General features: G+C 39.7%; 1 protein-coding gene across 1 annotated transcript in view; it reads left to right on the top strand.

Moving 5' to 3' along the window:
- npas1 (neuronal PAS domain protein 1) overlaps positions 1-23,447 on the top strand; it is a 56,907-nt gene that overhangs the window by 5,127 nt on the left and 28,333 nt on the right. The window contains exons 2-3 of the mRNA XM_028044612.1: positions 6,257-6,426; positions 10,213-10,451. Coding sequence (XP_027900413.1) covers positions 6,332-6,426; positions 10,213-10,451 — 334 coding nt within the window. The 5' untranslated portion in view covers positions 6,257-6,331. The remainder of the gene's footprint in view (positions 1-6,256; positions 6,427-10,212; positions 10,452-23,447) is intronic.

Below are 23,447 nucleotides of genomic sequence, written 5' to 3'. Positions count from 1 at the left end.
AGGAGCAAAAAAGAAGGGGGAGGGGAAGAGGGCGAAGGATGGTGGGGCGGGGATGCGGATTGTAGATGATGGGAGTGTGAGACGTTCTTCTGGGGAGGGGGTGGCGGACGCCGGGGCCCCTGAGAGTTGAAGAGAACCTTGGGTTGGGAATCAACCAGTACTGTCAAGGTCAAGAGCAACCGAAGCTTCACTACGGAAGCGGAATGCCGAGCGAGTCGGAATAGCGGGAGGGAAGGTGGAAGGGGGGTAGATCTTCATGTCCAGCAGCTGTTGATTGATCAGCGGCTGAAAAATTGTACATTAAAAAGTGTTTTGACTTCCAAATCCTCAGGTCCAACCGCGGCCGTAATGCATGATAAGTAGTTTTCAAGCCCTCCAACCAGAATACCAAACTTCATCTCCCCGGACGCTCCAGACACTCATTTACAAGCACTCAACAACATGAAAGGCAAAGATAGAAAACTAAGTACATCAAATATTCTGCTCATGTTACAGCCAACCATGTTTTCAACATCTTCCATGATATTGAGCGCTCTGTATTTGATAAGAAATTATTCAAGGGAATATCTCACACTGCTGTTGCATGTGTGTGCCATTTTCACCTTTTACGTTTGATGTAATTAAAGAGGAATGGGCTACAGAGAACTAGGGGAGAGCTGTCTGCAGATACTTAGCAATGAAATGTTTCTATAATGATGAGAATTTGAACAATGCTTTTTTGTTTATTTATGCTGGTACAGAAACAAAGAAAAAGTACCACTATATCAACCACAATTACCCACTGTTTTGAAAAGAAAATTGAAGTTCATATCACCCATACCTATACAGCATGCGATAAATGGATAAAAAAAAGTTGAATAGAATATTTTTGATGAATAATTCTGCAGAATTTTGACAAAAAATTAAAAGCAGAAACCTTCAGAAACGAAATCCTTGTTATTTTCTGCAAACTATTGGCTTGCTCAGACTTGTTTCTGCTCTTCACCTTCGCATGACTGCAGTGTGCATGTAATCTCTAGTGGGCAATGAGAGCTCCTGTGCCTCTGCATTCGCAGTCTTGGCCAGACTCGGTATTGGGCCCCAGGGGTTGTGGAGATGAGGCATAAAACAACCATGCCCCTACCTAGGGGAGCTGGTGGCAAGGCGGCGGGGCTGTTGTCTGTCGGCGTGCTGTTTGACTTAAATGTGTTCATTTGCCTTAACTCCTGACTCCCTACGGGGAGGGGCAGCTTGGGGAAGAGGAGGGGCGCGCTAACGAACCTCTGACAGCTGGAGGCCCTAATTAAACGTCCCCGCTGAAAATAAACAGAGCCGGAGCCAAGCGGGCAGCAAAGAGCTGCTTGCGAACGAACGTTCGCTCGCGGTGCCCTCCTCTCTGTTGCTGTTGACACATTGCCAAGAGAGCATGACTTTATAGGGTGGGGGTCTCAAAGGCACCCTCACATATATACACATACGCAACACTAACGAGTATATAGTACAGCAGCAACACATTTCGAGCACCTGCGGTCACACTTGATGGTAGTTGATCTCCACAGCTGTGAACACAGTATATTTTTTTTTACTCCTGGTGCTTACAGGAATCGCACCTTGCTTGTCCTATATGTTTCCCGCTGCGCAGCGGCAGCATAAAGCCTGGCTCGATTGGGGGGGTTTCACACTCCGTCTAGCTGAATGACATGTCTGACATTCAGCCTGTTGTGCTGCAACGGCTAGCCCGAGCATTAGCAGTCAATGTGGCGGGGTCCATTTGAGCGAGTGCATTAATGGGCCGCCCAACCTGCGACAAGGTTATGAGGCTGATTGAATAATTACTGTGGAGGCTCCTGTCCATTACGGCCCTGTGTCCGCTCAGATAGAGGCAGACTCAGTGAGAGATGCAGAGATAGTTTGAGACAGAAAGATGGGGAGGGCAGATTAGATAAGCACAGATAGGGTCAATTAAGAGATAAACACACAGGTATGGGCTGGAGGCTGGCTGCGTATGTGTGTGTGAGCGTGAGGCTGTGAAAACGGTTTCCTGTCTGTGTCTCCTTTTGATCCCTCCGTCCAGCCCCACACAGCCTAATTTGGCATGAAGAGCATTTATCCAGGTGAGGCAGAAAAGGTGGCAAAGGTGAAGTTGTTAGACAGAGGTGCACTGCCCTCCGCTTGACCCTGTCTACTCTCCCAGATTCCCAAGGAAGAGATCTGTCGGCTTTCCACTTATGGGATTAAAATATATAGGTCCGCTGTAGGTGAATGAATATGATGGCAGTGGGAATACTTTAAAAGGGGCTTAACATCAGGCTGGAAAATTAACCACGTTTGTCAAACAGTTGTACCAACATGACATAGGCCATTGTGAAATTGTTTCTGTACAATAGCATTGGTTTATAGTACTTTTTATGCCTTAGAACAAACCAAAAATGTAGGATCAAACACCAAATAAATTGAGTAGTTAATTTCCAGTGTTTATTGTGCAGAACATTTAATTTTATTTTCTAAAGCTTTGCAAATATGCCAAAATGTTATTAATTGAGGTATCTGCCTGTATAGCCGAGTTGCTAAAACAGCGTTGTTCTAATAGCAGTGATTGGTTTCACTGCGTTAGTTTCCAGACCATGCCTATCTCTGTTTTATCATTGTCACATTTTTGTCCAGACAGCAAAATTTTGTTTTTCTTGTAAGCAAGGGAATATTGAAGCACTGGCAGGACCCAGCAGCAGATGAGGGAGAGCGCTTCCTCACTGTGAACTACACAAAGTTGTAGAAAACTTCATCTGGTCGGTCTGGCTCTCTTTTTTTCAACTCATTGAAAGGCATTTAAGTCGACTTTTTAAAACCTTAATATACCTCGGTTCTGAACCTGACACGATTAAATTTTATATATTTTTTACAAGATACTAAATGTAATTTCAAAGAGAAACAGCACAAACACCAATCATTTATTATTCAACTTTAAAAATATCTAAAGAATATTGTGATTACTTTGCAGAGCTTTTCATAATTTTCAAAACTTGGATTAATTGCTAAAATTTAAATTACAACCTGGTACGAGCCGTTATGAGACTTTCTCTGGATGCTAATGGTGAAATTAACAGCTTAATATTATTTACAAAAAAAGCAAAAATGTAGAATACTGATCAGCTTAATTTACTCGTCATTTCCATACCTTTTTTGTGATTCTGCTCTTCACAGAGTAACGTAGCTATAATTAGCTGGTTAATTGGTTGAGCTATCTGCTGTGGTAGTCAGCCTGCAGTCACTCCACCAGTCAGTTGGAGTGATTGGTGGTGGAGCCAGAAACATTTGCAAACAACTAATTCTTTTTTTCTTGCGAGGAGCTTAAAGTGTAAGATTGTTGTTCCTGCCAGCTGAGTGCCAGTGCGCAGCAACAAGTGGTGGAGGGGCGTGCCACCCAAATGAACTCCAGAATTTTCTCCGTTATCTCACATGTTGCCATTTCTTTTTTTCTTATATGTAGTCGTGTGCCACAGAGATCCAGGTTTATTATGCAACTTTTTCAGCCAGATTGTAAATGAACAGCAAGTCTCTTCATTGTAAAATAACCAAACTAAAGTCAGGAAAAACTGACTACCTCGCTCAGGTAGTCAACTTCTCTCTGTATTTTGTGGATTAAGCTCTGTTACTGTATGTCGTTCATATGCTGAAGTTTTTAAATATTTATGTGAACGCATACAACATCTGTGCCCACAAAGGCCAGCTTTTACATGGCTGACCTCGGATCATGTTAGAAATAGACATCCTACTTTTCTGCTCTTCGCTTTAGCTGCTTAAAGACAGAATAAAACAATGAAAGATGACCCGATCTCTGTCTTTCTTTGTGAAACTGATTATTGACTTGTCTGCCTTTGAAATCTGTCCAAGAAGATTTCTCGCTTGCATTTAATGTTGGCTGTTTAAGGTCAGATTTGTGAAATGATATCTGCCAAACCTGCCCGGCTTCTGCTGACCCCTCTTAGCCGAGGTCAGCATAGCCATGCTCGAACTCGAGACATAATCCATTTTCCTTTGCCCTGGCAAAGCTCTACTGACGTGATTGTGCTGATCCATCCAGCCTGAAGGAAGAGGGAGATAGATATGGAGAGGCAGAGAGAGAGAAAGGGGGCATGTGAGGCCCAAGGGCATGACACTGAGGTGCTGGGGGCCACAGCAGCCCTTTAAATGTCAACACAGCACAGAGGGGAGGCAAACTGTTGAGGAGCAGAGCGGTGTTTGAAGACCACAGAGAAAACTGGCAGATTCTATGACAGGAGTTTTGAACGTTGGCACAATACAGCAAATAGAGGAAGTGGACAATGTGTTTTGTCCGTAGAGATATTTGGTTGAAACCACAGTCACTAGTTTGCAAACTTTTTTTCTGTGAATGGGGCATTTAGTGAGGTCATTCTATGCATATTTGTGAACGCTTTTGTCACTTTGGAAATGTATACGTATTCTATTTTACTTTAGAGTTGGTAAATCAACACAAAGTAGTGCGTAAATGTGAAGTGGGAGGAAAATCATGCTTTGTTGGCTGGGTTTTTTTTTTACAATTAAAACTCTGGAAAAGGGTTGAAGACAAAATCTATTGTTGAAAGAAAGACAATAAGTCCAATTTTCACTTTGTCATAAGCCAGGAAAAACGGCAAACACATGGAAGAAGGTGCTCTGGTCAGATAAGAGTGTTTTGGCCTACATGCAAAGTGCTATGTGTAGCAGAAAACCAACACTACACTTTACCCTGAACGCACCATAATTATGGGAAACATGGTGGTGGTAGCATCCTAGTGTAGAGATAAGGTTTCTTAACTACAGACAGGAACGTCGTTTATAGTTGATGCAATGTGCAACCATTACACTTCTTTCTCTCTCTTTTTGTCTCTCGTTCTCTCTTTCTTCTCCAAGATTAGCCCCATCTATCATTTCCATCATATGACCATGCCCTTTATCTGATGTTTATGAAATTCAAAACATTCTGCATGAAGATCCAAACACAGACCAAATAAAGTATGGATGAGTTTTCCAATTGCATTTGATGAAAATGTGGAAAATAAATGTTTATTTTATTATTCCACTTCCAGAACAACAGCTAGAACTGATGAGAGTAAAACCCATCTCTAATCACAGATCAATTTATTGATGCATCACAACTGTAATACATTTTGTCGACCAGCTGCCCATAACCTTCAGATGTTTATTAGTTGATAAGTCACAAGCATGCATACATAAAGAATGTATCGCTTCACGTAGATGTAGCCACGGTGCTTTTTGAGAAAAACCGAAAATATGTGTATTTCAATAGAATATTTACAAAAGTAAAGACAAAGTTCTCTTTTTTGTTATGTCATTTGTTGCACAGGCCATCTGACATTGTTTCAACCTTTATGTTTGTTTAAATGTATAGATGTTCAGTCAAGTTCTTGAACATCTTAAAGAAAACTTATTATGTTTCTGTGAACAAATTAAGATAGGTCTATTCACTGTACAGGACATGTTCTTTACCATTGTTTGCTAACATTTCTCAGATCCTGTTTGGTGCTATGACTCTTTCTAGAAGCAGTAAAGACCCAAATGAAAGTACAAGAATATACAAAAATAAAAATTTTGCATAATAGGTCCCCTTTAAAATAATCACTGCAAACATGATGAATCTTGGGAGATCTTGCAATAACGTCCAGGAAAAATAACCAAAAGAAAAGAAAAAGGGAAAAACATCAGGCCTAGAAAAGACTGTCTCCAGCAGACGAACTGTATTTTAAAGAGATTTCCCTAAGGAATAGCAGGGAAAAAATATAGTGAAGACCTGAGACAGGACCTAAGACATGCACCTGGCCCTTCACTTCATCCATCTACTGTATGCCAAGTTTCCAGCAAAGAGTCCTTCGGGAATCACCTTGTAGGTGCAAAAATCCAACCTCCACGTCTGTCAAACTGTTATTTTGGGTATTTTCTATAGACTCAGCAATAAAAATTAGGACAAAATGTATATTTTTGTTATTAGTAACATGCCAAAAGATCCAAGTAAGTGTCAGTTCTTCCCTGAATTGATAATACTTTGGACTACTATACAAAAATATCAGACACATTTTTAGACAAAAACACAAAAGCTTACAGTACGTAATAAATTTCAGATCCTCAAACTCGAATGTGTGCTCTCTGCTCATAAACTTTAAGTAGATCATGAGGATTTTATGGCAAATATTGATGACTGAACCAAGGCCACCTGGTTAATTTACTTCTTACACTTTACCCGTTTCTCTTGAATTTCCAGGTCTGAGTCTGTCGCAATCCGAACCGACCGCAGCCTTCGTTAAGGAGCAGCGCCAGGCGCTGGATTGGTGCAAGCATGGCGAGCATGCCGTTTGTCAGCGAGGGGAAATGTGTGAGTGTGGAGTGGGATTTCCTTCAAGGACTTCTCGCCAAACCTCCTACACTACCCTGGTAAGACCCTCCAACCCACACTCACACACACGTAGTATATCTATTTATATATTTCTATCTTCACTCTCTGCAAAAGCATAAGATCTTACCAAGTGTTTTAGTTTCTAGTGCAGTTATCTTTGTAGATTTTAAATAAGACATAACTAATTTAGAAGTAACTTTTCAGAAGGTTTATGGGTTCTTGTTTTAAGTCAATATTTTTTTAATATAGATGTAAAAGTACTAGTTCAACTGGCAGATTATTTTACTCATTATATGTTCCACTGGCTCATAACTAGTACTTTTTCATCTTCATTAAGAAATTATTGACTAAAAACAAGCTCCTATATTTTGCTGAGAAGATACTTGTAAGTTAGTTTTGTCTTATTTTAAGTGTTTTAAGCTATTTGTCCACCAGAAACTGTACCAAAAGTACTCAGTAAGAGTTTGTGTTTTTGCAGTGAAGGACTTTGCATTGACTTCCACTAATTTTTAATTAATTTCTGTAGCCCAACCCTGGCCCAAGCCCCAAACCTAACAATTACAAGTACATGCCTAACTCTAAAGATCACCTAAACTTAATTTGTCATAGACCTAACCCTCAACCCAAAAACAGCACCTCACAATGTAAGTATTTGTTGGACAAATGGGCTTTGCAAGATGAGAAATGCTAACACACACACACATACGCATACACGCCCACACAGACCAATATAAGCCTGGGAGCATGCCCATGAATTAATCTCCACAAGGTGAAATCCATGGGTTGACACCCTTGCACATACTGACAGCCTGATAAAGAGTTCCCCTTCAGTGAAACACAATACAGAAGACGTAAGTCTGTTCTGCTCAGCGCTACATTTCACCTGCGCCGGTGCTCACCTGCCAGTCCTGTCAGACACGGGACCCCCTGCACCTTCCCCTTAAAGGAGATTAAGTAAATTTGGCAGGAATTATTAATGGGCAGTCATTTACAGGCGGATATAAAAACTAAGCAGAATCAATGTGTGCGTATTGATTGTTCTCGGTGGCTGGGGTCGAGGCAGTATAATAATGAGATGTTACACGGGCTGGCAGCATGAGTCCACACACACTGCAGGGAGACACACCGATTTCACTTGTTATGGGGGCGAAAAATACAGCAGCTGTGCCACCTGATTAAGATATAACCATATCTGCACACACAAATTTAACACACTTTTTATTGCACACGCACGCTGGAAATCTCGGCGCGAAAACCCCATAGACTCAAAAGAGAATATCACACCCGTGTACACACAAACACTTTATTCCAGCGCTGCACTGACACAAATTGTGAAGTGGCTGTGACAACATAATTCCACCACTCAGGCCCCATTGAGGAGAGTCAATACCCAATCACAGAGACAGGGTACCTGAGGCCCAGCTCCCTCCGCCCAACCCCCCGCTCTCTGTCACTCTGCCCCTCCCTCCACTATTGATCCCTCAATCACAGCTACAGCTCACTAGCCCGGGACCAGATGAGGGAGAGGCAGAGGATTTAGACGGAGGGAGGGAGGGAAGGGAAAGGAGCGATAGGCAGGGGAGAAATTGTGTGCACAGGTTCACATATGGATTTTAGAGCAAATAGTATTATTAGGACTCTGGCTGAGTGGATAAAAGAAGAGGAGAGTTTGTAATTATCAGGCTCGTCTTCAGGTGATTGTTTCTCTGCAGCAGCTGGATCCAATAAAACTCTTTGTCTTAATTATATTTTGTTTAGTACAAATGTGGACATTTGTCACACTGATTCATTCATTCATCAAACTTGTGCCAGTACTAAACCGAAACCTTGGAAAACTTTTTAAGATTTTTCAAATCTTTTTTACAACTAATGTTGGTTGATAAGAGTTGACATCAAAATCTGATGTGTTTTGTTAGCTAAAACTTTTATTGCAGGCAACTACAGTATTTCAGGTTTAAAATGAATACTGTACAACCAGGCTGGAAGTGTTGTTGAATGATCCATAACACACATTATGTGCCATGAAAAAACTGCTCTAAATAAACACTGACACAGACTGGAAGACATCAGAAAAAAAAAATCCTGCAAAAAACCAACTTTTTCAGTTTTTGCTATGTTTTGTTACTGAAAACCTACAAAGTTTAAAATAAATTCTGTACAAGGTAACCCACAGCTTCAATAGAAATAGAAATCAAAGACTGACTAAAAAATAGCCGCACAGAGATTAGAATAAAAGCCATTTCACAAAGATGAACAAATCGCTTTCCACCAAATGACTCACTTTTTTAGACTTCAGTAGATTGTATTGAACACTTCATAGACAAGAGAGAGAAGGGTAAGACATGCAGCCAATGGGCCGAGACCAGGAATCAAACAGGACACCCCCGTCCAGGACTACAGCCCCTCAACATGGTGCACACATGCTGTCAGCTGAGCCGCCCAGCACCAAAAGTTAGTCAATCTTTGACAAAGACAGCAAAGTAAAAGTTCATCCATCTTTTGTCAGTTTATCAGTTAAATTGTAGCTTTCACAAATCCAGTTTTGATATCACAATATCTAATCCATAATGACTCTGAACTAAAAGTTCATTTCATACAGTACCTCTTTGTTTTCTGATCATTGTGACTTGATTGTCAATTTATAGCACATCTGACTCAAATGAAATACATTTTCTGCGTTGTTTTAGAATTGTAGTCCTACTGTAGTTTTGCAATAGCAGTGGAAGGTGTGAACAAAGCCGTTCAGTGGATATTGAATTTACATTAGCAGTAAGCTTCTTGGCCTCAAGCGCATTACATACGTCACAGGCAAACATTAGTGACTGGGTAAAATTTAAAACCTCAACACAGTCCACGCCACGAGGAAGCAATCATTTCTCAACAGCCGAGAGCCTAGACCCTCTGGACGAAGCAAAGTGTAGTACAGGAGGGTTGGTCATTACCAGGCTACTGTTAAGTCCATCATCCAAAAATAAAAGCAACTCCCATAATCTTTATATGAATCTGCAAACAGGTGGAAGACGTTTTTAACTTCTCCAGATTACGTGTAAAGCACTATATGTGATGAAAACAATAACATAAAGTCGTCTGAACAACCCACCCTGTTGGTGAAAGATTATCCTGGAGGGATGCTTTTCTTCATCAGGGACACAGAGGCCAGCCAGAGCTAATGGGGAGCTAACTGCAAGACAGTTCTTGAAGAAAGCCTTTGAAAGTGGTCAAACAGATCGAGGTTGAAGTTCATTTTTCTGCTGGAGACCAACCCTAGACGCACGACAGATGAAAGTAAATGTGTGTGTTAGAATGTCTGCCCAAAGTCCTGACCTAAAACCAAGTGGGATTCTGCAGGAAGACTTGTTCACAGATACTCTGCACTCAATTTACTGAGCTTAGGCTATTTTACAAAGAAGAATTGGTAATAATTTCAGTCTCGCTACAGTATGTGCACAGCTGGTGTAGACATATCGCTAAACACTTGCAGCTGTATTTGCAGAAAAAAGGAGCTCTGTAAATTATTGACTTTGAGAGCCTGACAAAATGCATACCACACTTATCAGCTTTTGTGTACAATGAAACCAAACTGTTATACAAAATAATGGACTACAAGTTCAAAAGCCTTATGCTACCAGATCTAAAACTCAAACCATGTGGTTGGAAAACCATATAAATGGCCAAAAAGAGATATTCACGCTAGTTGCTCAGATTTTGAACATCAGTTTATAAATTTTTATGTTTTTTTTCCTCTTGATGCATTTATTTGTCCATTAAGTTTTCTTTAGTCTCTTGCTCAATCTACTTGTAATACACTTGTGTTTATTTCTCAGTCTCCAGAACCTGCGTAAAGAGAAATCTCGCAATGCAGCTCGTTCTCGACGGGGGAAGGAGAACTTTGAGTTCTTTGAGCTGGCTAAGATGCTGCCTTTGCCAGGGGCCATCACGAGTCAGCTCGACAAAGCGTCAGTCATTCGGCTGACTATCAGCTATCTACACATGCGCACCTTTGCAAGTCAAGGAGACCCACCATGGAGCCCTCTGCTGGAGGGAGACAACAACTGCAACAAAGGTAAGTTAGAAACCAAGAAACCTAGATTAATCCCAGACTTAGTCGTGTTACAGTTGCAAGTTTTGAAACTGAAAGGATTTATTAGTTCATCAAGCGCCACTATCCAGCCAATTTTGGATGTGTCTCCAACACAACTGAATCAAATGAATGGTTAATGACCAGGACTTTGCAAAGCTTGCTGACATGCTGCAGTTCAGCCATTTGATTCATGGTTAGAGCAGAAAAAGTTACAGGACACTATGTGTTTCCAGCAATGTTTATTTTATGTGCATTTCAGGAACAGTTGATGGTACTGGCAAAATTTTAAATATCTTCCTCAATTTCGCTAAAATATTTTTATGGCTGCTTGAGGTGGTTTTTGGCTTTTTCATAAAAAGGTAATGTCCAAAAGGGAAAATGGAAACACATATGCTGATTAAGTTCTGATGTAGCAAACTAAACCATCCACTGATGGGTTTGTGCCCCATAGAGACACAAAACTGTGAGAAATGTCATATAGTGTTTTCTAAATGAACACTCCCCATTTTTCTGAGATGTGTGATTCATGCTTACAACTTCTGCATCTTGCTCATTACACCTAACCGTATCTTCAACCTCTGACAAATTTATGGCCTGCTCAACCTGGCTGATTCGCTCCAAACCAAGATGACTTATTCTTATTTTCCTTTTTCCTTTTTTTGTTCTCTTTTGTGACATTTGAAAAGTTTGCATGACAATCTGACGGAAACAAAACTGCCGGCATGCAAAGGCTGGAGTTGCAGACCCCTGACCCAGAAAACTCAAACTCAAGAACAAAACATGCAGTCATATTCCTTTGTTTCAGATTTAATGTATTCTTTGTGTAGGAATAAAGATGAGTCAAAGTTGATGTGTTGGACTTCGCAGCCAAGGCAATAAAAAGGTCAAAGTGGCTTTTGCTTGTGTGTAAGCCAGAGAAGCAGTCCAAAACATGCAGCTCCAACCAGCAACCGTGTTGCTGCAACTCTTGCTGTTAGGAAGGAAACTCCTCTGTTCACAGAAGAGGTCAAAGATTCCTGGTACTGATCATTTAAACATGTTTTGACTGGACCCCCTCAGAAGATGCTTGGGATCGAATCTAGACTTTTACCGTTTCTATTTTACCATACTGAATTAGTGAAAATCTGTTTGTTAATTTGTTTGTGACTGTTGTGAACTCGCTGTAATCAAATCTGATTGCTTATTTTTTGCTAAGTTCCTTGCAAGAACTTTCTCATCAGAATTAAATTAGTAAGAAGCAGCGCAATAATGAAAATAGCAGTCTGGCCTTGCAGATGGGTAACCTGTGGAGACTTTGGACCTTGGATGAATTCTCTTTAGTTCCAACCAAAGAAATTAAATTCATTTGCAAGCATTTTTTAATGAGATGAATAAATTAATTTATCGGTGAGCAGTTGTTAATTTTGCTTCCATAATTGTGAAATTTTGCACAATCTCTTTCCTAAAATAATAAAACAGAGATAATTGTGCTAACAAAGAATGCAAACCCTTTTGAGTATGTTTTCTTTGGCTTGAATCTCTCTCTCTTGGTCAGCTGGTCATTTATTCAGTTTAGTCATTTTAATTACCTTGGATGTATAAAAGCGCACAAACATGCTCCTTCACATGGCTTTAAGAGCGCCACATGTGCAAATGAAAATGCATACTTTTCAAAGCAGTGCACGAGTATCAATCTAATTTATGGGTTGTGTGTTTGAAAGAGGGAAAAAAGAGAGAAGCAGATGACACACAGAAAGGGAGGATACGATTGGTGCAAATTGTAATTACAGAAATTAACTACATAACGAGGACAGTGTAATTATACAGCCCATTTAATTGCTACCATTACTGAGGGGAAACAATGTAGCTACAATACAATTAGAAATGTGTGTTTGTGTGTGTTTGAGTGTGCGTCCTTGCCTGATCAAAATTAATTGGACTATTTGAACAAACGCTATCCATGTTAGTTTAAGACTTTTTTGTAGAGGCATGTAGGATGTCGTACAACAATATGTACTGCAATGTTTTGAGTAAAGTAGGTAGAACAATAACAACCAGCACAGTAGTGCTTCACATCCTGGAGCAGCTTGTAGAAAACACAGATTTTTAACAGAATTCAATTAATTCTTATATTAATCTATGTACAAAACAAGTATGTACAAAATACAAAGCTGATGAATTCACTATATCTGCACTAACGTTTTGAAAAAGAAAACATTTTTCTGCTCAAATGTAAAAGAGTAAATGTTCTTAATTTGTCCTTCTCCTTTGCTCGTCGGATGTTTGACCAGACATGCCTGAGGCAGTTTTCTACATAGTGCAGTTTTCTAGAAAGCACCCCAGATTAGAATTAAGATTAATTAGGTTCTAGGACCGCAGTCCACTTCATCTACACCCAGTTCAATCTGGAGAGACTCAGACAGAAAAGAATAAACGATTAGGAAATTTATTGACAAAAAATGAATAACAGTTCTTTGGCGCTCGGGCCCCGGCTGGAGATTTGAGCAGTGAATTCCGGCGAATTCAGATGAGCCCATCAACGCTGAATAGGGATACTCCCCCCGGGGCCCGACACTGGTGGTGGAGGTTGGGAAAGATGACGTCTTGAAATGCTGGTGGAGAAGGGGAGGAGGTGGGTTGAGCAAAGCTGGAAAGCAACTGGCGGCGTGGGTGTGGAGCCTTTTAACAGAGCTTGATTGAAGATTGGAGAAGGCGGGTCGAGGTCCAGTGATGAAGATGACGCAGTAATTAGATGGAATGGGTGGAGCGGAAGTCTTCCAGCTTGAACTTGCGCCTAGGCTTCATTTAATGGGCAATGGAGCAGAAAGTGGCTGGTGCTACAAACCTCATCTGTTGTGACCATTTTATCTTTAATTTCTTAAGTTAGTTTTTTATTTATCCTATATTTGTACGGCCCTTTATGTAAAGTTACTATTTTTTTAAAAATATGCTTTGCAAACTTTCTGGACTTGTCCTTTCTGAAGGACAAACCAACCCACTGTTGCATTGATATTCTACTTTAAAATAATTATATATATATATATATATATATATGAACATAAACAAATGAGTCTCATAATCTTTCAAAAGTCAGGGATAAATCCTGTCATTGTGCCATTGAACAATCTCTATCATAAGTATTTATGTGACAGAGTCCTAACAAGCTCATTTTATTTTGATGTTAATAATCATCGCTATGCCATAACGGGTATTCTTGTTAACTTTTGCCAGCATTGTAAGTATGTTTTGTGAGTTTGTGGGTTTGTGAGTGTTGTGCCCCCGGTGTCATTTACCTCTTTGACATCTCAAGATATAAATAATAAAATACTGTGGGACTGTGGCTGTGGGAAGAATCGTTGTCTTACAATCACAAAGTTGATGGTCTGATTCCAGCTTCCTCCTCTGCCATATGTCTCTGTACCCCTGGGCAAGGCAATTAGAACCAAGTTGCCCACTGCTCTGCATATCTCTGTGCTGCTATTGTGCATAAAATGGCAATGCAATGAGAGTCGGTTAGAAATAAGTGTGCAAGTCTGTCAGTATTTACTTTGAAGATGATGCACTCTGAATCGAGTCAGAACTGCTTGGGAAAAAAAAATATTTTTCTTGATTTTTTTGTGTGTGTATATTTTCAACATAATCACATGGTAACATCAATAAGTGGCATTAATAACCTGTCCCTGCAAAAAAAGCTTTAAATAAAATGCAACACATATAGATCCATTTAATACATTCAAATACGAGCAAAAATACTATTTATTTTAGGAACTTTATCACTAAGTTGGATGTTTTCAAATCAAGGACAGTACGTCAGACAACGTCACTTGCTAAAGACAAAGCAGCCGTCGCTTTGTATGTAAGCGTTCTAGACACAGGCAAGGTATTTTTTAAAAGCCTTTATTGTTACCAAGAGGGAAATTTACTACTTGTTTATAATATTTTACAGTATGTTTTTCACCTAATGGACATAAAGTGAGACCATATCTATATCTGTTTGCTTTATTTCCATATGCAGCACACTTTAGCTGTAGCCTCAGGACTCTGCACTATGTCTTTGTTCATAAACTGCTGTTCAAAAAAGGAGAAATGAGACAGAAACTCCTTAAACAAAGTTCACATTTTTTTAGAGTAAATAGCTGGTTTTGCATCTACCACATGAAAGTTACTGGTTATAAGAGACCTTCTGCAAACAAGATTCCCACTCGGAGTTTCTCTAACATCCACTGTCTACGCGGCCAGGATCTGATATCTGAAATATGTTTTTTTTATGTTTAAGTAGTATTTCAAGCAGGCTGCCGTGCCATGAGGTCAGCACTAAAAATGGAAAGCTAATTTGGACATCAGTTCCAACAAGTCTACCCAGGATGCATTGGCAGGGTTTTAAGTGTGATGCATGACTTTAATTCCGTTAGTGGAATGTGGTCGGAGATGTGGCTGAAAGGGAAGCGAGGCCGGAGAGGAGGAGAAGGGACAAATGTGGAGGGAATAAAGACAGAAAGAGGCTGGAGGAAGAGGGGCGGAGGGCGGTGGTGGGGATTGTGAGAATGGAGGTGGTGCGGGAGGGGGGTCGCATTCCTCCACATTCCCTTTCGGATGGATTCTGGATGGACGAGGGCCAGCGGAGAGGGAAGTAAGGTGGAAGGCTGGAGGAGAGAAGAGGGATGGAGTGGGCAGGAGAGGAGGGGCCAGAGTGGCTTTTGTCTGCTTCCCACGTTTCAAAGCCAGTCTTGAAAAATGAATAGACAGAGGAAAATCAATTGCATGACCTTCACAGAGAGGAAAGACAGAAGGAGAGATTGAGAGAGCGACGGAGGAAGAAAGATGGAGGAGAAGCAGAGTATGGAAGGAGTAAACAAAAAGGAAAGGCTAAAGGCAGGAAAAGTAAAATGACCCTTGATGTACATTCCTGTTGTGTGTGTGTAGTTGTGACTGTGTGCATGTCTATGTGTGTACATTCAAGGACTTGTTGAAATCATTTATATTTCAATAACACTTTATTGAATAAATTTTGCTTTGGGGGACACTTTTCCTCTATTTCCTGCTTTTTATAAATGTCCCATTCTAACGTAAGCCAGATTTATTTCAACCAAAACCTTTTCTAATATTTCTGGGGTTATTGAGAGCACAGAAAAGCATCAGCATCAATAACCCATTAGTGGTTCCTACAGAGATCTAAGATTAAAATTAAAGTTTCATTTTCATCCATTTCCCCTTTGACTTTATGTTCAGAAAATGTTTTCTAAAAGAGAAACAATCTGGAAAGAAAAATGGTTTATAAGATATTTGTAAATAATTTCTTCAAATTCAGTAAGTTACATGGACTAAGATTACTGTATTTAAACAATTTGATGATATTGTAATGACTTTCTATGGTTATAAGTTAATTTGGTACATTTCGTGGTGTATCTGAAGGAAAGCATCTTCAACATACTGCTTCCCACTGTGATGTCACGGAGAAATCGTAAAAAATCATCCAAGATGTCTGAAAGACGATTAACGATCTCCAGATGTTTTAATCCTGGGACACAATGTCCAGGTACCTGAAGGTGCAAAGTTCATCAGTTCAAACAATAAACAGCGTGAGGATGTCACACCATTATCATGTTCAGGAAGAAAATGGGGATTGAGTCCAAGGGATTAATGTGTTTTGGTTCAAAATATGTTCTTCAGCCCTACAACAAAAACAAACCAGTGCAGAGATTTGCTTGAAGCTGGTAAGAGAGTTTCATTATCCACAGTGAAACTGATGTGAGCTGAATCAGAAAGGGAGATTTCATTACTCCAAAACCAACATAAAAAGCCAGATTGGAGTTTGTAAATGTGCTCAAAGAGCGTAATTTCTGGAGAAGTGTCCTGTGATCTGACGAAATCAAAATTTCTTTGTTTGGCCTTGATGGCCGCTGTTAAATTTGGAGGACTGACTAAGTAATAACTAACAATTAATAATAATTAATTATTGTTGACAAATAACAATAATTCACAATTTATTGTGAGAGATTTATAGAAAGGTTCCCAAAACATTTGAACCACATCAAATGGCTTAAGGGCATTTCTGCCAAATCCTGATGTGAACAATGACGTAGGAGAAAGTGAAGGCAAAATCTCAAGAAAAAAAAAAAACTTCCTTAAAATGGTTTGGAAACCTTTTACCAGTTCTAGTTGAAAAGTGAATATGTCTATGTGACTATACAAATGATAGATTTCAATTTATTAATCAGATCTGTTGGTTCTCAAAAGTGCCTTGAAATTTATTTGTTGTTGACTTTCCCAATATAAGTGTACTGAAGTGAAACTGAATCTACTGCTGTAGAATGGGAACAGAAGTTTTGCATTTTTTTATACAGTAAATGAAACGGATTAAATTTTCCAGCAATTTTAATAGTTTAAAACAGCTTATTAGATAAATGTTGATTTGAATATGACTTAAATATATATAACTGCATAATTTAAAGCAGTTTAGTGTGCATTTGGTGTGTGTTTGTGTGCTTGTGTGCATGATGAAATAATTTGCCGTTGGATTGAAATCTTCAATTAAAAGTAAAAATTCTTTAGAGAAATCAAACTTCAGCTTCAGGCTACATGTTTCCATCTGTGTGACATGTCTCATTAAGAACCTTCCCATGAAAATTAAAAGAAAATAATTATACTTTTAGGACCATTTGTCCCTTTTACTTTACCCACATAACATTTTTAAGAGAATGGATTCATAATAAGTTGCATAATAAGCCCAAATTAGGCTGAAATAAAGAACCACCCACAGAATAAAAAAAGATAGAGATGAATAAAAGTAAAACTGGATAACTTGTTTTGACACCAGATGTACAAGGTGTTGCAACTCATTCAGTTTACTTTTTTCTTCTTTTAAACAATTTATACATTTAAGCATTCAAACATGGTTATAAAAGATGACATGTGAGGTTTAGAAGCTGAATCACATAAAAAAAAACAAGAATTGTGGTGGTTAATTTGTTTGCTCGCTAAATGATTTATACTGAAACTCACAAACAAAAACTCTTTTCTAATGAGTCATAAAAGTGTTACTAACATATAAAAACAGAAATGATGAACTAGAAACAGATGTGATGCAGTGCAAATCACCCAAATGTGGTGATTGAAAAAGATATACTTATGTTAGTCTGCAACTAGTAGTCGATTATTTTAGTAATTGATTATTCTGACGATTAATCGATTTGTAGGATAAAAAAAATTGGCCACTTAAGCCATTTTTTACTAGAAAGGCACTCACAGATGCAAATGAGCAAATAATTTAATTAAAATAAAAAATGTAATAGTATAGCATTCTTGAAGTGTCCTTTAGTGTTTCCTTTAGCAAAGGATGCATCTGGAGGTAACAAAAAACTGCTTACTAATGCGTTGATTATTTTTTGGATTAATTAATGAATAGCAAAAGGTACTTAATAGGACATGTTTTAATTAATAGAATTTAAATCAAGTGAGGATTAAAAAAAGGCCATTTGAGGAGTTTTGGGTTGAACATATTTACAGATAAAGATTTTTTGTTTTAATTGCAAAATCTATGTATTTGTTTTTTATGCAGTTTTGACTTAATTACTGCTCTGATCGTGCCGTCCAAATGGCCTTTTTTGAGTTTGTGCACTCCTGGTAACAATCAATTACTAAATTCCTTGACAATTATTTCTACAATCGATAAATCACGATTGCTTGTATCGTTTTAGCCTTAATATTGTGCAAATTTGTGTGTAAAATAATTTTTACATTATCTGACCCATAAATGCTTATACCGATGCATTGATGCTGGGTAAATAAAGACATTCAGTGATATCCGTAGATGGACAACTTGGTGAAAACTCAAGAGTAAAGCACAGGTTTTCACAGTTTGTACATCTTAAATGAAGCAGAAAAAGAAAACAACAGCGCAGCAGCTGGAGAATCCCCTCGTCTTTACAAGGTACAGTACAGTGACAACTCACTGGCAGCAACAGGGCCGGCTGAAGTGCTTTACTGTCTCCACCAGTGAGGTCAAACACACCTCTCTGTTGCCTACACTGACGACATTGACTTTCATGCTGTCTCCTCTTACCTCCCTGCGTCTCCCCCAACCTCTTCAAGATGTCCCTGCGTCTGCCTCCCCCCTAATTCACAGTGTTTAAAGCAGCCGGGGCTTTTAAGGGAAGTTAATTGCACTCAAATTATGTTCGACCGCAAACGGAGCGAGGGAGTGATTGAGAAGGGACCAAGAGATAGAGGGGAAGGAGGGAGGAATGGATGGCGGAGTGAGAAGATAATTGTGCCAGAGAAATACGCCACGATTAGGGTCACTTTCTCTCACTCACTCTGTCAGTCGGCCTGGAACGTCACATTTGGGTTGTGGTAAACAGCGAGACATGTGATCAGAACTATTCGTCTTGGGAGAAAAAGACGAGTAAGGAGACGGAGAGAAAATGAAAGATTAGATCAGTGTTTGTTATATGCTTTGTTCCAGTAGTAACTTCCTAACCTGGTTGAAAAAGGTTTACGCTACGACAGGAGGGGGAAAAAAAGTGTGTACATATGTTCACGTTCGTCGAGTGTGTGTTCAGGAGCCTGTGCTGCCGATCCTCGTGGACTTAACTGGGACTAAATTATGTATTAGACAGCGATCTAATGAAAATCCTTCAAATTTTTCATTCAGTCATTCAAATCTTCTTCTCGTGGAGCACCGGAGAGACCCCGTGAATTGACCTGCGAGTCAGACTATAATTAACGTGTCCAATCACACCCCGACCCTTTCTGTCTCCTATTCCCACAATGAAATTAAACCTCAGAGCCGAGTCCTGGGGAGCTAATGAAAGGGGAGTGTGACAGAACGATCAAAGATCTCAGCTGTACTCGCCGGTCTACGTCCAGGTCTGCACACAAAGGTGTTTCCTGTAGATTTACATAGCCAGAAGTATAAAACGTATAAAAGGGAGCCACCTTAAGACATTTATTATGATTTACATTCTAATTTCTTAAAGTAATTTGAGCATTATACCAATTCCGTTGATTGCTTGGACAGAGTTGGACAATAGCTGTTCTTAAGACATCAGGTGAACCCTGAATAAAAGTGGGAGCTTCGCTGTGGGAGAATGTCTAACCTTTGTCATTGGTTGATAAGATTCTCATCCAGTACCCAAAGAGAACCCACATATACACATATGCAAAACTCCTTGGAGCATTAAAAGTACCCATCAAAAATAACAAACTTTAAATGTGGGCTTTTATTAAGCCCACCTTTTGGTATTGAATATATTTTTCTGTGATCTTATGTAGTAGAGTATAATCTTAAATAATGTGTTTTCATCTGCTGTAAGCGGAAATTATCATAGTTAACAAAATAGAGTCTTGAAAGAATCAGTCTGTATGTACTTAATCTACAATATATAACATGTTTCACTTATTGAATGGGTTACTGAAATTATTGAACATTTCCTCTACGGTAAATGACAGTAGAGGCCTGAACAGTATCCACATAACAAACTTCCAAAAAGATTGTTTAGTTTAGTAGTTTTACTGGTAAATTCAACTTATCTGTTTGAGTTTGGGCTAATTTTGTTCCTAGACAATGATAAACGTGGCTATAACCTTTCACAAAAAAGTCTGAATGAAGTCACATTTAATTTGTAGTATAAGTGGCTATGCCAAAAATCAAATCTCAGCAAAAAATTTAAGTTGAGTATCATGACCTGCTTAGATTGTTTAGTTTAGTAGTTTTACTGGTAAATTCAACTTATCTGTTTGAGTTTGGGCTAATTTTGTTCCTAGACAATGATAAACGTGGCTATAACTTTTCACAAAAAAGTCTGAATGAAGTCACATTTAATTTGTAGTATAAGTGGCTATGCCAAAAATCAAATCTCAGCAAAAAATTTAAGTTGATTATCATGACCTGCTTAATGAAAGTAGGCTAAGGTTGTTTCCACACCTGATAACTTGGTAGACTTGTTTTGATAGGGGGCCAAAATTGCAACATTTGCTATATTTCCAGCTGGTACGGTTCGCTTTCACACTGCACTCAAACAGACCAAACCCTTTGAAGCACACCCCCTCGTCTGAGGTGGCGCTGGATCAAGGACCACTGAAGGAAACGGCAAGAAAACATCTGAAGAAGACACTGAGCGCAACTTCCTTCTTCACAAAATGTAAACAAAAATGAAGTGGCGTGAGATTTCAGTGGTTGTAGGATTTTTCTTTTGGCTTTGATATTAGACCAGGAGCCATTTCTCCCGCTAGTGCTGAACTCATGCATTTCTTGGTTGCATTTACGCAGTATATCCGGCGTTATAGTCCGCTTCTTGGTTTTGGAGCGGTCTCTGGTCCGCTTAGCGTTCACGTATGCGTTCAAACTGCACCAGAGACCCAGGTTTTTAGGAGGAACAGAGCTAGCTTGTTTGGTCTGCATCAGAGTTTGATTGCTTGTTCACAGCTGTGCTCTAAGACTACATTTTAGAGTTCAAGAATAAAAAATCAGCTTATTCAAACTTCTCATGAAAAGGATCCCATAACTCAGTAATACATCCGTTCGAATGGGTTCATGTTCAAGGGTTCTACTCTACATGTTGGTGGCATGCAAACGATAAAGAAAAGTTTAACTTCCTAAAGACTTAGAGTACATATTTTCTTCATGTATTGGGTTTTTCTCAATTTTACTTTCTGCTGTTTTGATATTTGAGTTCAAGGTCAGACATTTTTCATTGACGTTTAGCTATGATAAAATACAGTGTAAACAACCAAGCATGTCTTTGCTCCTGACCTAATGCGAGGAGATAAGAAAACGGATCAATAAATACTATAAGTACTATCTATACATTAATTGAGAATACAAACAGGTGGAAAACATAACAAAAAATATAATTATAAAAAAACAAGCTGGATTTGGTCTTTTACCGTTTGACCATTTTATACTTTTTCACATTTGTATCTGGCTTTTCGGGAATGAAAAGAATATGTCTGCTGAGGAATATTTTGTATGAAACATGGATCAGTTCATACCCGCCTGCAGCTCTGTTCACCTGGCAACTGAACTCCGCTGATTTTCAGCTTGAACCGACCTGAGTGATGACAGTCAGAACCTCAAAGTGCAAATATTTTTTAAATCAGTGAACGCACCATAATTTAGCACTATCAGGTTGCGCTAACGACAGCCAACACTCTTTAGTGCGGAAGTTTTTATTGGGGGAAGGAGACTCTATCAGCAAGGGGTTTATATGTAAGAATACACAGAGTCTCGTACAAATCCCCTGCGCACAGACGTATAGGTTCACAGCACCACTACAGAAGGATCTTTGTTCTCGGGGTGAGATACCAACACTGCTGTGAGTTCACACATGTGTGCAAGAACACACACACCAGGTCCAGTGTTTTGGTTTCCTGGCCAGCCCTATTGTGCCATGGCAGTCTGTAATAAATGGTCCTCTGTGTATTTGTCCGCAGGCGTGCGTGTGTGTGTGTGTGTGTATGGGTGTAACTCATCTGTCAGCCCTGCCGGCCTCTTGTCACTTCCAACGTTTCCTTCTCCCCGCTGATGCTACTCAGCGCAACTGATCACCCAGCATCACCTTCACCCCTTCAGGGATCTGTGGCCTCAAAGTCTACACACTCGCTCATTCCAAGTATTTTATGCACCAACTCAGATCAGGAAGTGTGCGTCTGTGTGATGCATTGTTTTGAATCTATTCTTATATAGTCACGAGTAACCCAGCGCTGCAGCTCCAGCTCGGCCCCAGATGGGAGCCGGACAGGAGGGGAGGAGAGGCTCGATGGGCTCCTCCAAACACCCCCTCTCTGTCCGTGAAGCAACTGACTAGGCTAAAGGGTCCCAGCACCCAGACCCCCTTTCACAGGCCTGAATGGACTTGCCTTATTTATATTCACACTCTGTTACACAGAGGGGACCCCAATCTCACAATGCCACAGTGGCTTTGTCCAGCAACTCTGTATTTATGTGTGTGAGAGAGAGTTGGCGTGTGTGTGAGTGTAGGGGACTATTTGTGTTGTTTAATCGCAGATCGTGCTGTGTGTATTCCTGAAATGTGTGTGTGTGGTTGTGTGTTTCTCCTGCATATCTGTGTGTGTTTATGTGTTCTGAGTCTCCCTCTGTGTTCAGTTGTAACCCAGAGCAGTGCTTTCATTTTCCTGTCATAACGCTTATTGATTTCTCTCAGCCTTGCAGCAACACACAAACCCACACACACACACACACGCATAGTTATCCGATGATCCTTAAAGCCATGCATACATACACCAACACACACACACGCCGACTCACGCCTACACAATCATATGCACTCTCACATTCACAGTTTGTCTCTGCTACGTAGGGAATGTTGTGTTCTAAAGCATCCCTGTTGGAGTGAGATTAGTTTTCACATATGGTTCCCACCATCTGAGTGTGTGAGTGTGTGTGTGCACCCCCGCAGGTGCTCACACACACGATCCTCCTGCCACACACTCTTTCTGACATAAAACAATAAAGATGCCTGATTGCTAAATTAATCTTCCACGTCACCACAGCCTTCCCTGCTTTGGAGAAAGTGATCACTCTCGCCTTATTTAGTGTTTTCTCATTTTCCCTCCCCTCTCACTGCTCTTTTTGCACCTATCCCCCCAACTCCTCCACCTAACCACCTCCAACTCTATTTGTATTGTAATTGCCTTGGTAAACAGCACCACTTTGGCACTGAAGCAGCTCTGATAGCTTGTATTTGGGATGCATTAAGAGTTGTGATGCAGACACTATATATGTGTGTGTGTGTCTGGCAGAGATCGAGTGATGTGCCTCACATACCACTTTTGGCACATTTTTTCCAGGGTTGATTCCTCTCTAATCAGATGGAAATTATTTTTTACAAATTGCAGGTTTTTACAATTACAGGTGAACCAATTCTTACATTCATCTGTAAGAGAAAACTTTAAGTTAAGATTTATCTGCTTGGACATAAAAATAAATGCATGTTTGTTTTTTATTTGCTTTTACACATACATCATGTGTAACGTCTA

This window comes from Xiphophorus couchianus, chromosome 18 (assembly GCF_001444195.1).
Source record: "Xiphophorus couchianus chromosome 18, X_couchianus-1.0, whole genome shotgun sequence".
NCBI lineage: Eukaryota > Metazoa > Chordata > Actinopteri > Cyprinodontiformes > Poeciliidae > Xiphophorus > Xiphophorus couchianus.
This window is presented reverse-complemented; position numbering and strand designations above follow the sequence as displayed.